General features: G+C 43.1%; 1 protein-coding gene across 1 annotated transcript in view; it reads right to left on the bottom strand.

Annotated features, from left to right (window-relative positions):
* Positions 1-18,118, bottom strand: part of LOC148018915 (importin beta-like SAD2) — a 59,429-nt gene extending 41,311 nt beyond the window's left edge. The window contains exons 1-3 of the mRNA XM_087701206.1: positions 17,877-18,118; positions 2,632-2,767; positions 2,454-2,535 (exon numbers count right to left, since the gene is read on the bottom strand). Of these exons, the coding sequence (XP_087557332.1) occupies positions 2,454-2,535; positions 2,632-2,767; positions 17,877-17,966 (308 nt within the window). The 5' untranslated portion in view covers positions 17,967-18,118. The remainder of the gene's footprint in view (positions 1-2,453; positions 2,536-2,631; positions 2,768-17,876) is intronic.
* Positions 18,119-18,739: the final 621 nt, after the last annotated feature.

Consider the following 18,739-nt stretch of genomic DNA (forward strand, 5'->3'; position numbering starts at 1 on the left):
GGTCCAATGTGCATCAATGTTGAGAAATTGGGGAAATTTCAGCCCAATTTGCGCTTGTACATGAAAAGCCCCAAATGGCGGAGGTAGAATGTCACAAATTCCTGCAATTTCTAAGACAATTTGTCTTGTTCTGCATCACAATCCTCAAATCTAGGAAAAGCCCCAAATTTTTGGGCCAAAATATACACAAATCTGAATTTTGTGCTTATGCGCGCCAACCCCCGTCAGGTCAAGGGAAAATTCAAGAAGAATTTTGAAGAAAAAAAAAATGTTGTGACCCCGTTGACCTGTGGGGCGGGTCACGTGACTTGCCAGTGTCACATCACCTGTCCTTCGGCCCGTCAATCACGCAAGACTGTCGCCCGCCACACACGCCACGCAGTCCTGTCGCCCAAGCATGTAGAACCTAATGGCTCTGATACCAGTTTATAGTGAGGGAGAGGCACGGAGATCGAGACAGACTATCGCTACGCACAGGGAGAAACAGAGAGAGTGCGTAAAAGCAGAGTAGAGAGTGAGCACATTTTCATGTACAATGACGAGAGTGTACCTTTAGGTTTTTAGATAGATATACATGTGTAAGTACAAGTGCTAAGGGTGTGTTCACACCCGAGCACATTTAAAAGACACGAGGCCTTTATTCCCAACAACGGCAAACCAAGTACCTTGCAAAAATTGCAAATTTGTAGCAATTAGTGGATAAGCGAAAGATGTCAACAACATTGTTTGAAAGATGGACTCATGAATTGAAAGACGACTGTATGCAAGAATTGCAAACTTTTGTGGATATGCATGTTGGGTTGCAGGTTGAACATAAGATGTTGATGGAGAGGTTTAAGCCTCTTAAAAATGTTGAAGAGCAAATATTGTAGAATTTGGAAGTGGATGTTGATGCTTCTGTAGTACTGAAGTCTGAATTTCATGAGATTCAACATGCTTTGATTACTGATGTTAAAAATACTAGGCAAGTTATGGCTGGGAAATTTGAGAATATAGTTTCTAGACCATATCACATGTAAGGATGCTTTTGTGTCAGCTGATTATGACGCATTGATTCATGAAAAGAATGCATTGGTTCAGCAAGTATCTGATCTGCAAGCTGTGAATATGGATCTTACTTTGGAGAATGCATTGGATGAGAAGAAGAGTGATGATTATGTGGCATTTGTATTGCAGCTAAAGAATTTTCAGATGATGGACAAGGATGTTATGTTGCAGGAAGTTATTCAAGAGGTGCATGAAGAAATTAATGTTATGGGTCATGGAACTGATGAGGATCGTGTTGTTGATGGTTCGGTGTGTCGGATGTCTACTCGCAGAGACATCATTCTCTACACTCCTAGTTCTTTTCACTAGTTGCCTTTGATGTATTTCTTCTTTTTTGATCATGATATGTTGCATGATATGTTGTAGTGCACTTTGTTGACTCTTAAAACCAATTATGCAACTGCACCAGAGGGCTATGAATATCCTAGAGGGGCTCTATTCACTGCTACTCAGTGTGGCTTGTCAAGGGGTGCAAGGCCTCTGGCAAGGCATAATTATGTTCTTAGAGTTACTCATTATCATACTTAGTTTCTATGCTTTCAGTTAGATAGTTGCATGCTTGTGGATTCTAGTCCTAGTCATCCATCGGGTTGTGCCAAGTGTTGAGGCTCGAATTGCACTTGCTATTAGTACTTTTATACCTTAGTACTAGTATACATGTAGAACCAGCATATGCAAAGTGACTTAAAATGTTATATGAAGTTTTTATCTGACATTCAAGCGCCTTCCTGACGTTCAGGAGATTGTATCTTTTGAGATCTTGCGTGATGAGTAATGCTATCTTCTTCAAGCCAACGCCACATTTTGGTTGCTCATATCTGATTCTATTACTGTGTATTTGTGTCCTGAATATTTACAATGTCTATTTCAAGTTATCTGATCAAGAGTGGTCGTGATGAAAGAACTGTGTGTGAGTTTTCAAGAAAGTAGTTCTGTGTTGATGAATGTAATATGTAATTCGTGTTTGCATAGTGTTCCTGAAGAATAAATGTATAAAATGGTTGTAAATCATGTCAGGGAGTTTCCTGCAATAACATAGTTGTTTCAGGCAAGTTGATGTTTCCTGCATTTTTTGTTATGTTCTTGATAGGCCATAACACCTATTAATCTACATGCATTAGCATGCATTGCGTAACATAGATTGGGCTACTAAGCATCCAAAAAGATGTGTTAGGAAAATGTATTTTCACGATGAGCTGATAGGATATGGACCTAAGCAAACAAACATAAGCATTCGTTTAGGCTTTAGCTTGAACACATCTACTCAGATAAATTTATCATTGCCTCTCTTCATGCAAAGTCACTAACAATCTTCTACACACCAAACAATGAGGTAGCTTATACAAAACATGAAGAACGTGACATAATCAAAAAACCATTTACTGCAAAAGGAGCATGAAAAGTACTTGATTAGAGAGGGAGCATGAACAAGAGCTTCCAAAATGTTTTCACGGACTGCATTCTTGTCCACATCTGAGACCTGCTCGGCTGCAAAGAAGAAAATGGTAGAGAGCCCAAATCATAACACCCTAGTGTCCATTCCTACATTAATCATCCTTGACCATCCCCACATACTACACTTACCTAGCTCACTCGATTTCCAGTGTCTAGCGATAAAATTCTTGAAGTGTATACTTGCAAACTGGCGCACAGCAATATCCAGATTTGGTGCCACAATGATTTGTAAGAGACCCACCAGATGCCCAGGTACACTCTGACACTGCCAGCAACAATACAAGGGTAAAAACACAGAAATACAGAAGGTAAAGACTAGTTCAAATAACGCTTAGTCCTCTTATCAAAGGAAGAAATGAAAGTAACAGTACCAAAAACACACACACATGATGCCCTGACTTGAGGAATTGTACATTTTTTATTATCACAGTATCACCAAAAGTTCTAATTTAGTGTGATCCCACCAACTGAAAGGGTTTCAACAGCTGTATATGATATAGGAGTCACCAAAAACACAATGGCTACCACCCCTATGTCAGGTATAGGGAACAAAGTTAACTTGATCTCACTGAAACTAGGCTAATATTTCAAAGTTCACAGGTCTGATTATAATAGTTAAAGCATGACATTTGCAGATTGCAGACAACAGTCTATTTCTAAAATCCATTCAAACAAAATTATCAAAGAAACAAATCCTGATTACAAGTGATTGATTCTGCACACTATTCCCTGCCATCTTAAATGCCAAAGCCATCTTCACATGCAATGAGTGACTAAGCAATCTATTATCTGCCTGCTGTACCCTGTTCATCTCATCCCCAACACGTCCGAATTTACATCATCATATAAATGCCTACTTACATGCTAATCATGAGGAGATGCATGCCTTGTCTTTTTCCAAATTGATATGCTTGACAAACTTTCTGCATATCAGCCACCTTTGTCAAATCTCACTGTCTGGAGCTCCAGCACTGAATGCTTCTGACTTCAATTCCAGAAAATATACCCAACTCATCTTGCTAAAATCATCAACAATGAGCATGAAATAAAGACTCCCCTTAAGAGACTCCGTTTGCATAGGCCCACACAAATCTGTGGAAACAAGATCCATGAGCTCCTTAGTCCATTTAGAAGCCTTGCTGGGAATCGAATCTTGACGCTACCCCCAATGCAAGACACACAAGGGGGATGGCTCACCCAATATTTTGCAAAACCACGAACTAGCTGATCACAGGCTGCCTTTAGAAGGTACTCATAGTTGAGGTGGCCAAACCGAGCACGCCACAACTTGGTCTAAGATTGCAAAGAAAGAAGTAAGGAAGAAGGATTGTGGAGCTCCAGTTCTTGTAGACATCATTCTCCTCATGCCCTTGGTAGAGCAGCTGCATAGTCTTGCCATCAAGAACTCCAAGCAATATGCATCAAACTCAATTGTGAGGCCAAGCCCACAAATCTTGCTCATTGAAAGAAGATGACAGCCCAAGTGGGGTACATAAAGAACCTCCGAGCTACGAGCACCACCCTACCCATTTGGAATTAGCTACATATCACCTTACCTTGGATAGGAACAAAAGAGCTATCACCAATTGAAATATACCCATGCATCGAACGCATATGGACATTACTGTATAGAGAAGGAATCATATGGTGGGAAGTGCCACTATCAACAATCCACTCTTCAAACTGTGGAGCCATCAACACTACATCAATCAAGTTTGATGTAGAAGGCTCGATCACTTCTAGATGAAGGAAAGCCACTAATGGAGCAACAGCCACCGCTCTTGAGTCCTTTGTAGTATTCTTCTCCTCCTTGGTGTCCCTCTTATCCTTGTCACGACAATCTTTCTTCCAATGACTGACTTACCACACGTGGCAAGTATACTCCTTGTCCTTGTTTTCACCATCCTTCTTCTTCTCCTTCCCCTTCTTTTGGGAAATCTAGCATGTAACAACCTTCAATTTCTTAGGATTGAGACTCTTCAATTGCTCCTCTTGGTCCAAGACCATAGGAACCAGCTCCTCCCACTTAAGGGTCTCCACCCACCATGAGAAGCAATCAAGGCAGAATAGAATGAAGTGGATCAAGGTGGTGACTATGACAACAAAGTATTCACAAATCACCATATCCTCAGAGTAATAGCCTTTCCAACATTCTAAATCTACATCTACAATTGTCGAAGCTTATTGACATGCTCTCACATGGAGGTGGACTTGTTCAAGTCCAAAGCCTGCAACTCGATAGTATACCTCCAAAGAAATCCACTTCATCACAATCATCCTATTGTAAAGCTGGTCCAACTCCAACCATATCTCATGAGCATTGATTAGATGCTCTATATAAGCCATCATGGCTAGTGTGCGAGAGAGAGAGAGAGAGAGAGAGGAACGAGCAAATGCAGCATTGAACTTATCTCAACGGGCAAGTACCTTTACTAGCTACATTTTCTCCTCCTAAGTATGGAAGAATCCTTGATCATGTAAGAGTGTGCAATGGAAAAAGAAGAAACTTGAACACGAAGAAAGAAGACAGCAAGAAGATGAAGGAAGAAAGAAATCTACATTGACTGAACTAAATGCTCAATATAAACAGGACTGACAAGTCTTGCAAATAGCCCGAGGCATTCGTGAGGGCACCAAATCTAGCTGGAAATGATGACAGCAGCAGCAGCACCGGAGACGACGGAGTGTGCCTGCAATTGAAGAAGCAGCCTACAAAAGATGATGATCAAAGTGTGGGAGGGGGCAGCTATAAATAGCTGAAAACCCCTAAATCTGGGCGACCAGCTAGAAATAATGATATGACTGCAATAAATGCAGTCCACTGCAGGAAAAAGTGCCATAAATAATGTCATGATAATCCAAACAATGTGTGACTCACACGAGATGAAATCCGACTAACAAGCATAAGAATGAGGCCTAAAGCAAGAAAAATGCATGCTAAAATGCTAGAGCTCCCATAACTCTGTCAGACTCTAACAAAAGCTCACAACTAAAAGATGATACATTGACAACACTAAAAGTGACAGGCTAACATCCCCTCTCAAATCTTAGGAGCGTCTGAAGGCCCAACAACCTCATGTGATGAAGCATAGAAGCCTTGGGCAAAGGCTTTGTAAAGAGATCCACCACATTGTCTTTAGCAAAACGGTAGGCTACCCTAACTCAAAAGTCCACAATCCGCTCTCAAACATAGTGGTACAAAGCCTCAATGTGCTTCATGCGAGCATGAAACACTCTGTTCTTGGCTAGAGCGAGGGCACTCTAGTTGTCCACTTGCAACTCCATAGGACGTATCTATGGAAAGCCAATCTTCGCCAATAAACGACAGAACCAAACTGCCTCCACAACAGTAAAACACAGGGCACAATACTTGACCTCTATAGAGGAAAGAGCCGCAATAGGCTACTTCTTACTACTCCAAGAGATAGCTCCCAATCCAAGGGAGAAGGCATAACAAGTAGTGGACCACCATGAGTCCACATCACCTGCCCAAATAGAGTCACCCCATCTTGAAAGAGTGGCCCCCTCTCCATATATGATCCCATAGGATCAAGTCCCTTTTCGATAGCGTAGACCGCCCAAGGTGGCTCACCAGTAAGCCTATCTAGGATTCTTCATAAAAGAAGAAAACAAAGCCACCACAAAAGACATGTCCGGCCAAGTGTGGATCAGCCAAATCAAAGAGCCAACAAGGCATCTATAATGGGTGGCATCACTAAGGGGATCCCTTGCTGCCAAAAGCTTGGACTCTGGGTCCATGGGGCAAGAAATAGGCTGACACTCAACCATACTAAACTCCAAGAGAAGCTTGGCAATGACCTGTGCTGGGAGATAAAAAAGCATTGTGCCATCTGGTAGATTTCCAATCCAAGGAAGAAGTGTAGGATCCCAAGATCCGTCGTGTCAAACTCCTAACCCAATATTTGTGGAGTAGAGTCAGCCTCCTGTATGTCACTCCGTGTAATGATAAGGTCATCAACATACAAGATGACGAAGACGTGCCTACCCTCTGCAACCTTATAATAAAGGTTGGGATCATGATCCGATTGATGGAAGCCATTGCCTAAGAAGAAGCGATCAATCCGTTGATACCAAGGCCTAGGAGCTTGCTTCAAGTCATAGAGGGACTTCCGCAACCTGTAAACATGATCCTCCTTCCTCTGCAAAAGGAAACCAAGAGGCTATGAGACATAAATCTCCTCCTCCAAGATGCCATTCAAAGAGGCCGACTTCACGTCCACCTAATAAACAGGTCAATGGTGATGGCTGGCCAAAGCCAAGATAGCTCAAATAGTAGACATTCGAGTTGTTGGTGCAAAAGTCTCAAAATAATCCAAACCTGCTCTCTCAAAAAATCCCTTGGCAACAAGCCATGCCTTACGCTTTTCCAAGGTTCCATCTGCAAGCTACTTGTTCTTGAAGACTTGCGTAACACCAATCACCTTCCACCGCTTCGGACAAGGAACCAACTCCCAAGTCTAGTTTCACTCAATAGAACCAAGCTTAGTCTACATAGCATTGTGCCATATATTCTCATCAACTGTAATAGGCTCATGGTCCTAAAGAATCTGAGAGATAAGAGCATAGTTCACACAGAGTGAACTATCTTGCTAGACCTATAACCTACCTGACTTGCGTGGGCCAAGAGGAGACTCACAAAACTAGGTAATCGCTAAATCCTGCATGAGCCGCCGATACCACCAAGGAATGGTGATAGGCCCATCCCACTATGAAGGAGGAAAAGAAGGCTCCAATACCTATAAAGCACCTTTCCACGAAAGGGGCTCCCCCTCACTAGGGAATGTGGATCCTCTTCACCCAATGAAGAAGGCTCCCCCTCTGATGGCTCATTCCCCCCCAGAGGAAACTTGAGGAGACGGAGAAGGGGTAGAAGTACTTGATGAAGAAGTAGTAGATGAAGAAGCCATCAAGGATGGAAGGGGAGAGGATGAAGGTGTGGGAGGAGGGGAAGGAGTCACAGACGAAGGAGTGCTAAGGGGTAACCCAAAAGGAAGGGGAAGACTAATGATTTTGGGGGTGATGGGCCCATCCCACTATGAAGGAAACCGAGAAGCTTCCAATACCTGTTAAGCACCTTTCTGTGCAAAGGACTCCCCCCTCACTAAGGGAAGGTGGATCCTCCTCACCCAATGAAGAAAGCTCCCCCTCTGACGGCTCAATCCCCCCTAGAGGAAACCTTAGGAGATGAGAAGATGAGGAAGTTGGTCAATGTATGCCGCACTATGACTTGGAGGTCTTAACATATCTTATGCTATCAAGTTGGCCAGGGCCTACCCATCTAGACTTAGTTCTTTTATTGTTTTGTCATTCCAATCCACCCTCGACACAATTACATTTGAGGAGTGAAGGATTCATAATCCTAACTTGAGGTTGGCTTGGCACTTATGGCTTTGCATGCCAAGCTTTGTAGGCACGATCCCAAGTTGTCGAGCCGTTGGGGTCAAGGTGTGGTGGTGCAATTGTCGCCATGTTGTGCCACGCCTTAAGGGAGAAAATCCATTGGGTTGCTCCTTGCGTTGATCCTCCCTTCCTTCGTGTCGTCACCTTGGACCTTGGGGACATGGGTCTCTTGGTTCGTTTGCCAAGACACTTCACCCTCATCGCCAAGTCAAGCATTTGGGTTGTTTTCTTTGGCCTCTTTGCCGAATCTTTCTTGCTTGCTTTGTAGTTAGACAAGTTGGTTGGTTCAAGTTGTCTTCTCGCACGAAAGGTGTGGTCTTGGTGCATGGCAACTCTTTGGCTCTTCTTAGCCTTGTTTGGAGTTGAGGTTCTTGGCGGGGAATGGACTAAGTCGTCACACTGAGACCAAATTGTGGTTTGCGGAAATAGAGGTATCCTTGAAGCTCTCGGGGTGACGCCCATATGTGTGGAGCTTGGTGTGTCACGAATCCATAGGATCGGGATGACAACTCTTTGCACTGCTTGCGGCCTGAATGCCGAGATTTCAATCTTTGTTAGCATTGAGTATGTTCCCGACGGGTTCCATAGTCCAAAGACATTCACCGTAAGAGTGAGTTGGAGAGTTCTCCAACGCTCAACTAGAAAGATTCCCTTCCATGGCACTAAGTTACCTTGATTCGACCATATGGCGAGCACTCCCTCATGCTCTCCCTTCTTTGAGGCTTTGTCCTCTAACTCTTTTTGTCCAAGCTCATAAGGGTTTGCCTCTTCGGGCTCAAAGGCGTAGCCAATGACTCCATTGCTAAAGTGCAATTGGTTCCTACTTTGATCTGATTTGGCTAGGATGGGATGTGGCCTTGGATCCAAAGCTAGGGTTGCTTTGTCCTTAGCCACAAGTTGAGTTTGGGGGGTTTTGAAGGCATCTTCATTCTCATCTCTCATCCTGGCTCTAGTGGCTTGCCTCTGTTTCTTCGTGTTTGGTTTCGCCACCTTCTTCGTCTCATTCTCTTTCTTTTCCTTCTCTATCTTTTGCTCATCTTCTTCCTTCTTGTCTTCTATCTTTTCTTCTTTGGCCTTCCTGCCTTGATCTATCTTTTCTTGCTCTTCTTGCTCTAGCCTATCTTCTTCCTTTGGCTTCCTGGCTCTCCATATTTGTTCCTTCCACTTGCTTTCTTCGTCTTTTTCTTCTTGCTCAATCTTTTTCCTAACTTTCTTCTTCTTGTTTTCTTCTACTTGTTTTCTCCTATCATGGTCTAGCTTCTCTTCTTCTTCTAGCTTCTTCCAAGCTAACTCTACATGTTTTTCTATCTCTTTTCATCTATTTTCTTGTCTCATCTTTTCCTTGATCTTCTCTATGGCTCCATCTAACAAATCTCTTTCTTCTTCTTTTCTATCGTCTTCTTCTATCTAATCCCATATTTTCATGATTCTCTCCAACTCTTTTTCTAGCCTATCATCATTGAACTGTGAGGGTTTGGTTGATTCTTGTTAGGGTTGCGATTGTCGAGGTCAAGGTGTTCCAAGATCTAGGATGAGTTCATCCTCCCCCTCTTCTTCTTTCTTCTCTTCTAATTCCTCTCTCTTTTCTTTTTCTTCACCTGTATCATCATCTAAAGTAGAAGTGTTGGTTCCATGTAGTGGATGCCCTACCCTAGGTGCTTTCGCCTTTCCATTCTCATCTTCTAACTCTATCTCTTCATCTACTTCTTCATCTTCTTCTTCATCAAAGGCATTGCGTGCCTCACAGGAGGGTGCCAACCTCGCCTCACCTTCAATCTCAATGGGTAGAGGTGTTCCAATATCAGGATCGAGCTCATCCTCCCCCTTCTCTTCTTCTAACAGTGGTTCTTCAACCAACTGGGCTGCGACTTGTGGGTGCAGAAGTTCATCCCTCTGACATGTCCACCTTGCTTCCTCTTCTTTTATATATCCTAACTCCATCATAATATTTTCTATCTCTTCGCTGACTCCTACCGAGCTAGAGCATACTCGGTTTGGCCACCTCAACTACAAGTACCTTCGAATGTTAGCTTAAGGTGAACCTGTGCATGGATTGCCATAAAGGTGATATTCCCAAGGCTTCACATAGGGCTAAAGTGCCCTTGGAGTTTGTTTCGACAAACTTATGTGGACCGATGTGGAAGGTGTCCTTTCAAGATAGTTTATACTTTATGCTAACTAATGATTTTAGTAGGATAACTTGGGCATATTTCTTGGAACTAAAGTCTCAAGCATTCACACACTTCAAGGGTTGGTTGATCTTCGAGGAGAACAAGTCTTGCAAGAAACTCTCAAGACCTTGCATTCAGGCAAGGGAGGGGAGTTTGTCTACAACAAGCTGGTTTTGTGCAAATTCTAGCATTCACCAAGAGTTTTACAACACAAACACAACTGGGGAGAATTGCATATTTAAGCGGAACAATTGCAGTGTGATGGAGATGGCACGGACTATGATGGAGCATTTGCAAATACCTCAATGTCTATGGGCTAAAGCAGTGGCCACCATTGTCCACATCCTTAATTGATCCCCTACATCAACGGTGACTAGTACATTCTGTGATGCAAGGATTGAGGGCATTCCTAAGGACTGGCAGCCACAGGATGGCCTACAACGATCTTGTGGAAACCAGGCACACTCCATAGAGCTTGTTTATACTAACTATTGTTTGGTGTCTCATGGCATACAGGATAGAAAGCCCACCTCCCTGAAGGAGGCTTTGCAGCCATGGTATGGAAGAAGGCTATGGAGCAAGAGTTGAATGCAATTGAACAGAATGGCACTAGGGATCTTATGCCTCAACCCGTTCATTGAAAGGTGATTGGAGTCAAGTGAGTCTTTAAGACCAAGTATCATTGTGATGGCACTCTGGATAGGCACAAGATGCAGCTCATTGCTAAAGGATTCATGTAGCAACCAAGAGTGGATTTCCATGACAGCTTTGCATCTATAGCTCGAATGGCTACCATTAGGGCCATTCTTGCCTTAGCTAGCCATATGAGATGGCCAATTAATCAGCTTGATGTGACGTCTACCCTCCTTAATGGTGATTTGAAGGAGGAGATCTATGTTGGGCAACCTCCTAGCTTTTCCTCATCAAATGGCAAAGTATACAGGTTGAAGAAGACCCTCAAAGGCCTCAAACAAGCTCGCATGCTTGAATGAGAAGATCAACTTGTTCCTCCAAGGGAAGTTAGAGTATTGTTGTTCTTCTGCTAATCCCTAGTTGTATGTCCACACCATAACTGGAGGACACGCATTGTTCACACTTTATGTGGATGATCTCATTTTGATAGGTGACCATACCCAAAAGGTCAAGCAGACAAAGAAGGCACTACACGAGATGTTTAAGATGAAGAATATGGGCCTTCTCCACTTCTATCTAGGTCATGAGATTTGGCAAACTCCGAGGGCAATTTTCATCTCCGAGCAAGTATTTATTATCCAGCAAGAAGTACAGGAGATTCGACCTTGGCTCTACAAGGTTGGACCAATTTCGATTAGGCTAGAGATGTTGACCATAGGAGGTCAACAACAAGCTATTGCTCCACTTTGGGTGCATGTGCTATCTCTTGGAGTAAAAGAAGGAGCTCACAGTTCGTGTCATCTACAAAGGTGAAGTGTAGAGCACCACCTTCTTGTTAGCAAATTAGTCGGTTCAATTGTGAGTCTGTGAACAGAGGCTGTGGCATTTCATTTAGCATTTTATGTAGTATTTATCTGGCATTTTTTGGCGCCCTTTTTAGGGCGAGGGAGCATTTAATGCTCGCCGACTGCATTTATTGCTCCCCCCATTTTATGCCTATTTATTGCTAGGCTCCTACTCCTCTGGGTGTACTTCAGCCATCACATGTGGATTCTTCAAGAGAGAGGAGCCAATGCCGGGGTGCCCACACAGTCAATGACTCATTGTTGCATGCTACTGTCTCGTGTTCAATATGGATTCCGTTTCCCGAGCATACATCTGAGTTCTCATATGTATTTGTGTTCATTCTTACTTTCTTTCTCTAGTCTTGTGCTTCAGCAGTTTATTTCAGCATGTTGTTTATGCTTCCATTGCTGCACCACTTCTGACATAGTTTCAGGTTTCAGGTTGTGCACACCTTGTGCTGTGTTTTATTGCTGATTTCAGGACTGATTTAACCCTCTGCTGCCCTGGCAACTGCTGTCAACCTGATTGCGACCAGTTCCTGGTTTCCATACTCTGCGTTTTGATCAGCATCTGCATCGCCTACCTGTCCAACACCCCCTGCTGCCTGTGTTTTCATCATCAGCCTGTTGGCAACAGTTCCCTGCACCTGTTTACGCAGTGTGTAGCCTGCATTTTGCTGTACTCGGTACTATTTTGGGCTGGGCGACTAGCAAAATAGGCCGTTTTTGCTATTTCTGGCAGTTTTGAATTGATTTTTTGACTTTGTGCAGCAGATTTTGGCTTATTTCGGTCAAATTTTGGGTTATATTGTATGTGAACTCTTGATTTTTGCAATCTGTGCTTGTGATTTGGTTGTGTTCCCTCTCCCAATCCCTTATTTTCTCTACTTTTCTAAATCCTCTACAAATGGCTCCTCCTTGCACATCCACTGATGACAAGCTCCATGGACCTGTGATACATGGTTGGAGAAGCTATGGCGCGTCCTCGACAACCTTCTCCTATTCCATCTGATTTTGATGAAGACAATCATGAGGAGGCAGTGCTTACATGAGATTCAGATGATGCCCGTGCTTATTCGGCATTACTTCGATGTACTTCCAAAGAGTCCTACCGATGGTCACCTCCTGTACGATAGCTTCAAACGTATGGTCGACGTTACAGATGATGTACGAGGCTCCTTCCACCATGAGGGCTGTTACTCTCTATGGCCAGCTCCAGCAACTGAAGTTTGAACCCAAGGATACGATCCAATCATTCCTACTTCGAGTTACCCAACTCCAAGACTAGCTTCGCACTATGCAACCTGCCCTATCAGAGGCATATCTTGTTGGTATAGTACTCTACAAGCTTCCTCGGGAGTTTAATGGAGTGGTGAATGCTTTACGGGCGCAAACGTCTACCACTCCTGTTAGTTTTCTTCATATGTCCTCCATGCTACTCGAGCATGAGGCTACTTTACGACGTCGGGGAGGCTTCCGTCACATTATGGAGGTTCAAATGAGGCTCTTGTAGCTTCAGAGAGGGATTCGACGAAGAAGTAGTCCAAGGCCCAATGTTACCACTGTGACAAGGAAGGCCATTTACGGAAGGATTGCAAAGAGTTAGCGGCTTCCAAGAAGAACAAGAAGCAAAAGACGAAGCGGGATGGGGGCCACGGCCTCCTCTGACAAGTCATCATTTGCCTCTGATTCTGACTCCGATCCTCCGGCCACGGCGAAGTCCAAGACGTGAAAGGGATCAGCTTCTTCGGATCGTGGAAAGGGCTTGATGGCCCATGGGCCCTTCCTCTACTGCTTTCTAGTGATGGCATGATGACATCCCTCACGACTCTTCGGTGCCAGCGAGGGATTGTGAGAGGGTGTGGTGGTGGGGCATGCATGCCTCATCTATATTTTTCTATAGATGCACAAGATCCAAAGAGGGATGTCCCTAATGCAGCCTCATTAACTGGCAGAGAAATCCTAGAGTTTGGATTTGACATTTGGGTTCATAATGGGCTGTTCTTTTCTTGACAAAGAGCGGGAGGCTTTCGTCTAGAGCTCACATGAGGGGACACTTTGGCAGTTTTGGCCGAAGGCGGGAATTCCATGGTCACATGTTCAGAGACATGTTTGGCAAATTGGTCTTGTATATCCTGAGTGACATAGGTGACATAACACAGAGAGCTGCTATGATTCTTCTCTATATTCAGGTGGTGCTGTTATGATTGACATCGACATCAGATACTCTCCGAGGCATCTTGGTGGTGAGCTGGCGACTTCCTGCTTGGATATCCATGGTTTTTCTGGTGGTTCTATGTTGTATAGTTTATGATTCCCTATCATTGTACTATTGTATTGTATCTCATCACCCCTAATCTGAGAGAGGGTGTTAGCAGATTAGTCAGCTCCGTTGTGAGTCAGTGCTACGGAGGCTATGGCATTTCATTTAGCATTTTATGTAGTATTTATCTAGCATTTTCTAGTGCCCTTTTTAGGGCTAGGGAGCAATTAATGATGGCTGATTGCATTTATTGCTCCCTCCATTTTATGCCTATTTATTATTGGGCTTCTCCTCCTCTGGGTGTGTACTTCAATCGTCACACGTGGATTCTTCAGGAGAGGAGCCGGTGCCGGGGTTCCCACACAATCAATGACTCACTCTTGTATGTTGTTGTCTCGTGTTCGACATGGATTCCATTTCCCGAGCATACATTCGAGTTCTCATCTATATTTGTGTTCATTCTATCTTTCTTTCTCTTGTCTTGTGTTTCAGCATGTTGTTTATGCTTCCATTGCTGCACCACTTCTAACACTTCTACCACATGATACAATGTGGCTTCAAAGGTTGTTCAGAGAGCTTGGCTATCCTAAAACAAGTCCTACTACACTTCATTGTGACCATAAGAGTTACATTGCTTTGGCATGAAATCCCATATTCCATGCTAGATGGAAGCACATTGAGATCTAGTATCATTTCATTCGAGAGAAGATCTTGGATGAAATCATTGATGTGATGTATTATAAAAAAGAGGATAACTTGGCAGATTTAATTACAAAGGCTCTTTCTCACGCTATTCTTCGACAACACTCCAAATCCCAAGCCTTATGCCCCATCCAGGATCTAAAAGGGGATATTAGAGATTTATTCATCCCTTGGACAAGCATTGGCAATGTATTGTTGTATAGTTAGCAACACTCCAAATCCCTAAGCCTTATGCCCCATCCAAGATCTAAAAGGGGAATATTACAAATTTATTCATCCCTTGGACAAGCATTGGCAATGTATTGTATTGTTGTATGGTTAGCACTCTCAAGCACAATTATGCAATTCTTGGATATAGATCACGCAATTTTATGCAGTGATTAGGTGTTTTCCAACGGTTCCAAGCAGTCGGATTGGCAACATGTGCTTTGTAAATGCCACGTGGCATAGGCATCACAACAAAGCAATTTTTATTGTTACTTATTACTACAACTTATTGTTTGCAGCAATCAACTAGTTCAAACTAGCCAACCTAAGATGAGATAGCCAAAGAAAACTTCTCTAATTGATGAAAGTGAACAAGCACTAACTCTTGTCATACGGCAAAAGTATAGATAGACATAGATGGAGACTCTATCGTCACTTGTTCCTTTGCTACTAAATGAACATGAGGATACTTCTTCTAACACTTCTCCAAGGTCTTTCAACACTTGGAATATCCTTTGCACTTTTGTTGTGTCCATATAGGAGTTGGAAGATGACTCTAAGTTCATTGACTTCTTCCCTTTCTTTTGCTTGGATTGTCCTTCACCCAATGAAGATGCCCCAAAATGCACCACTCTTTACACTAACCCCTCGAGATTGTGTCTCCTAACATGCATCCTACTCTAGCACCACGAGGACTAGCTCCTCCCAAGTGAGAAATTTCTAAGTAAGAGAGATGAGAAGACTCATACAGAAAACTGTCATTCTATGATGGCAAGAGATGTGAAAAGCATCACAACAAGCTCTGCCAAAGCCACAATCTTCCCTAGAGATGCAAGCTCATCCCAAATCTCCTCCATCTAGTTAATGGTGGCCTTCATTGAATGGGAATCTCTAACAAATAAGTATCATAGCTTCAACTCAAGGATCATTCAATGTCCCAGTGTCTAAACCAAGATGCCAATTAGATCCAAACCTCTATAAGTCAATCCCATAAAGCTATTGAGTCTTATGTCGCTCCACCTTGGAGATCCACAATGAGTCAATGATGAGAGACTCTGTCAAACTCCCATAGGAAAAATTTGTTAAGAATGCATTCAATCTTGCACAACAAGGGAGAATAGTTGGTCGCATCCAGCTTTTCAAGAGTGAGGAGAGAGGGTAGGACACGCACTTGAACAAAGGGAGCCACGATAGCCAATCATAGACTCAAAACAACAGCAAAGAACAAAGAGAGAATGATAAGAGGATGGTCAGGAGGTACAATCACAACATGTCTATTCATCCACATCACGATCTCCATCTTGATCTAAGATCTTCGCGACAATCCTCACAATCATGGAAATCAAAATGTCGGTTTTCTTGGTCACAATCATTACTTCGACAACCCCACAATCCCAATCCACACGATCTTGCTAATCGGGCTAGTCAACCATCTATGTCCTTTGAAGATACCTGCAAAAAACAAAGGTTGTTCCTAGTGCAGATAACTTGCACAAGGATGACTTCAACTTCTCCACCTCGCTATTGCACGAATGATTGCTGACGAAAGTAACATAAAATGCAAGAAGAGAAGGGAGTACAAAATCAAAAGGCTATAGTGGAAGGGTGTAAAGGTGCAAAACAAAACACAAATTGACAAGATGGCTAGGACAGAAAACACAAACTTCTAGAGATTGGACCTAATCCACACAATCTGAAAAATGGCAACCTTGGCTGAAACACAACTAATTAGCACTCCATTGATGACAAACAAAGATTGAATGGTCACCTAGCACTTTAATGATGCCATCCAATAAAATGTAGTACTGTAGAAGACTCCTTTTTAATCAATCCTAGCTCCCACCAAGGCGAATGATACTTTGTGCACATACATGGCAAAAAGGAACGATGAACACAAAGTGAAAGAGAAGAAGGAGATAGAAGGAATGCAATGAAGTTAAGTAACAAACCAACAAAAATATGAATGATACAATGCTGGTCTCAACCAGCCCCTATATTAAACTTGGCACATCGACAAGGGTATAAAAAGGAGGTAGGAGATGAACCAAACAATGTCAAAGAAAGGATCCTCTATATATACGAGACACTCACAACTCTTAGGAAACCCTACAAGAGCCAAAAACTAGCAATGGACCTAAAAAAAGTCCCATGGAAGAAAACGGGTACCAACATTTAAACATCATAGTTCCCTTTGCCAAAATGCCAATTTCAGATTGATCAGTTTGCATTGATAAGTAGGGATCTAGTAATCAATATCCAAGAGTGGATAGGCCAATCTCATGTGGTGTGAATATATTTTCTGTTGAAAGTTGATTATTTTGTCTTTGTCGTTTATATTGTAGCCGCATTGGGGACACAACATGGACCAACAGTGAATCTACAGCCACCCCCATGTAATTCAATAGGATGACAAGCAGCATGGCAATGAGGCTGTCGCAAAGTGCCCATTATCCAGTGCATGTTTCAATGTAATTTGATATATACAATGCTTTCCCAAGTACAATTTCGTTCACAAATTCATGGATCAAGTATAGCAGACAATCTCTAAACACATGTCAACATCGTCAGATGCTAATTGGCAATCTTATTTAAAAACCCTACTCTGGATTTCAAGTGAGTCTGACCTTCCCTGCCAACTTGCAAATGCTATCAAGCAGCTTAGGGCGTGAAAAATATAATGTGCCACTGTGAATAGTTTGAAAGATATGCTTCAATATAGATATGCGAGAGGAAGCTTGGAACAATAGCCATATCCTCAAATGTACAATACAGAGTATTAATTGTTCGAAAGATGTGGTTCCAAATAGATGTGAAAGAGGAACGATAGCCATGTACTCAAAATGTATAGTACAAAGTTAAGTCGATTCCTGAAGTTTTTCTAGTCCTCCAGTGGGTCTGGTGGATTTTAGAAGCAATTGAATCAAAACAGGAATGCATCAAAATATGACATTTGAACCTTCATGGCATGTGACTAGTGAAGTTAAAAGGCATGTGATCAGATGAAAATGCAAGCCTCAAATTCAAACAAAATACAAACCACGACATGAGTTAAAAGAAGCTCGTGCATTTAGCATTCTTGCAAAGAAGCAGTAACAGTGGGGGCTATGATATGGCAAGGAGAGGCAGGCATACCTGCTGAAGACGTTCTTCGCCAGCCTTGCGCTCGTCAGGGTTGGTGCTGAGGGCGAGCTGGAGGACTGAGGCGAGAGTGGGAAGATCCATTGATGGGAGCAGCCAGAGCTAGGGTTTCGGCAGGTAAAAGGATCGGCGAAAGAAAGACGGGGGACGTCTATACCGACACCCGACGATGGCCTGCCTCTTCCTTCTCCTCTTCCTCCCCCATCTCTCCTTACGTACTGCCAAGGTAAAACTTACACACTCTCTCCCTCCTCTATTCATTAACCGTGGTTAGGTGACAGACCCTTCCCCAAGGTTTAGCTAAACCCTTACAGCGTGGCTTCTATCGCCGCCGTCCGATCAGAGTGCATCTAAGGACAGTCCGTATGCCCATATGTTTGGGACCACCATACCTTTCCACCTGGCTCCCCCGACGGCAGGCCCCGCATTATGATGACCTGTCCGCCATTGTGGCTACAAGAGGGCCAGGGACTTCAAGATGTAGAGACCAAACCCTCTCTAAACCATAAGGATTTCAATAGGTATGTGTGATACCCCCCAAAACATGAGGGTCTTTCTCAGCCCTCCTCTACTCAAATGTGATGTCCGGGTGGCATTTGCTGATTAAGCGATAGTCTTTCAAGAAAATGGGATTGCATATAACCGAAAAGGCTCCGTAGGACATCGTAAAAAGGGAGTTGTAGACATGTCTATATATAATGAGACTTATTTCTGCAAATAAGAAATGGGATGCATTTATGAGTAAAAATCCATGCGTGCAAAATGCCATTTATCCTCTACTTATTATGATCTATTATTAACAACCGAATGCCTTGCAAAACATGTGAGCACACCACCTACCTCGAAACATTGAAATC

This window comes from Lygodium microphyllum, chromosome 20 (genome assembly GCF_053477565.2).
Source record: "Lygodium microphyllum isolate KBCC chromosome 20, Lygodium_microphyllum_v1.1.10, whole genome shotgun sequence".
Taxonomy (NCBI): Eukaryota; Viridiplantae; Streptophyta; class Polypodiopsida; order Schizaeales; family Lygodiaceae; genus Lygodium; species Lygodium microphyllum.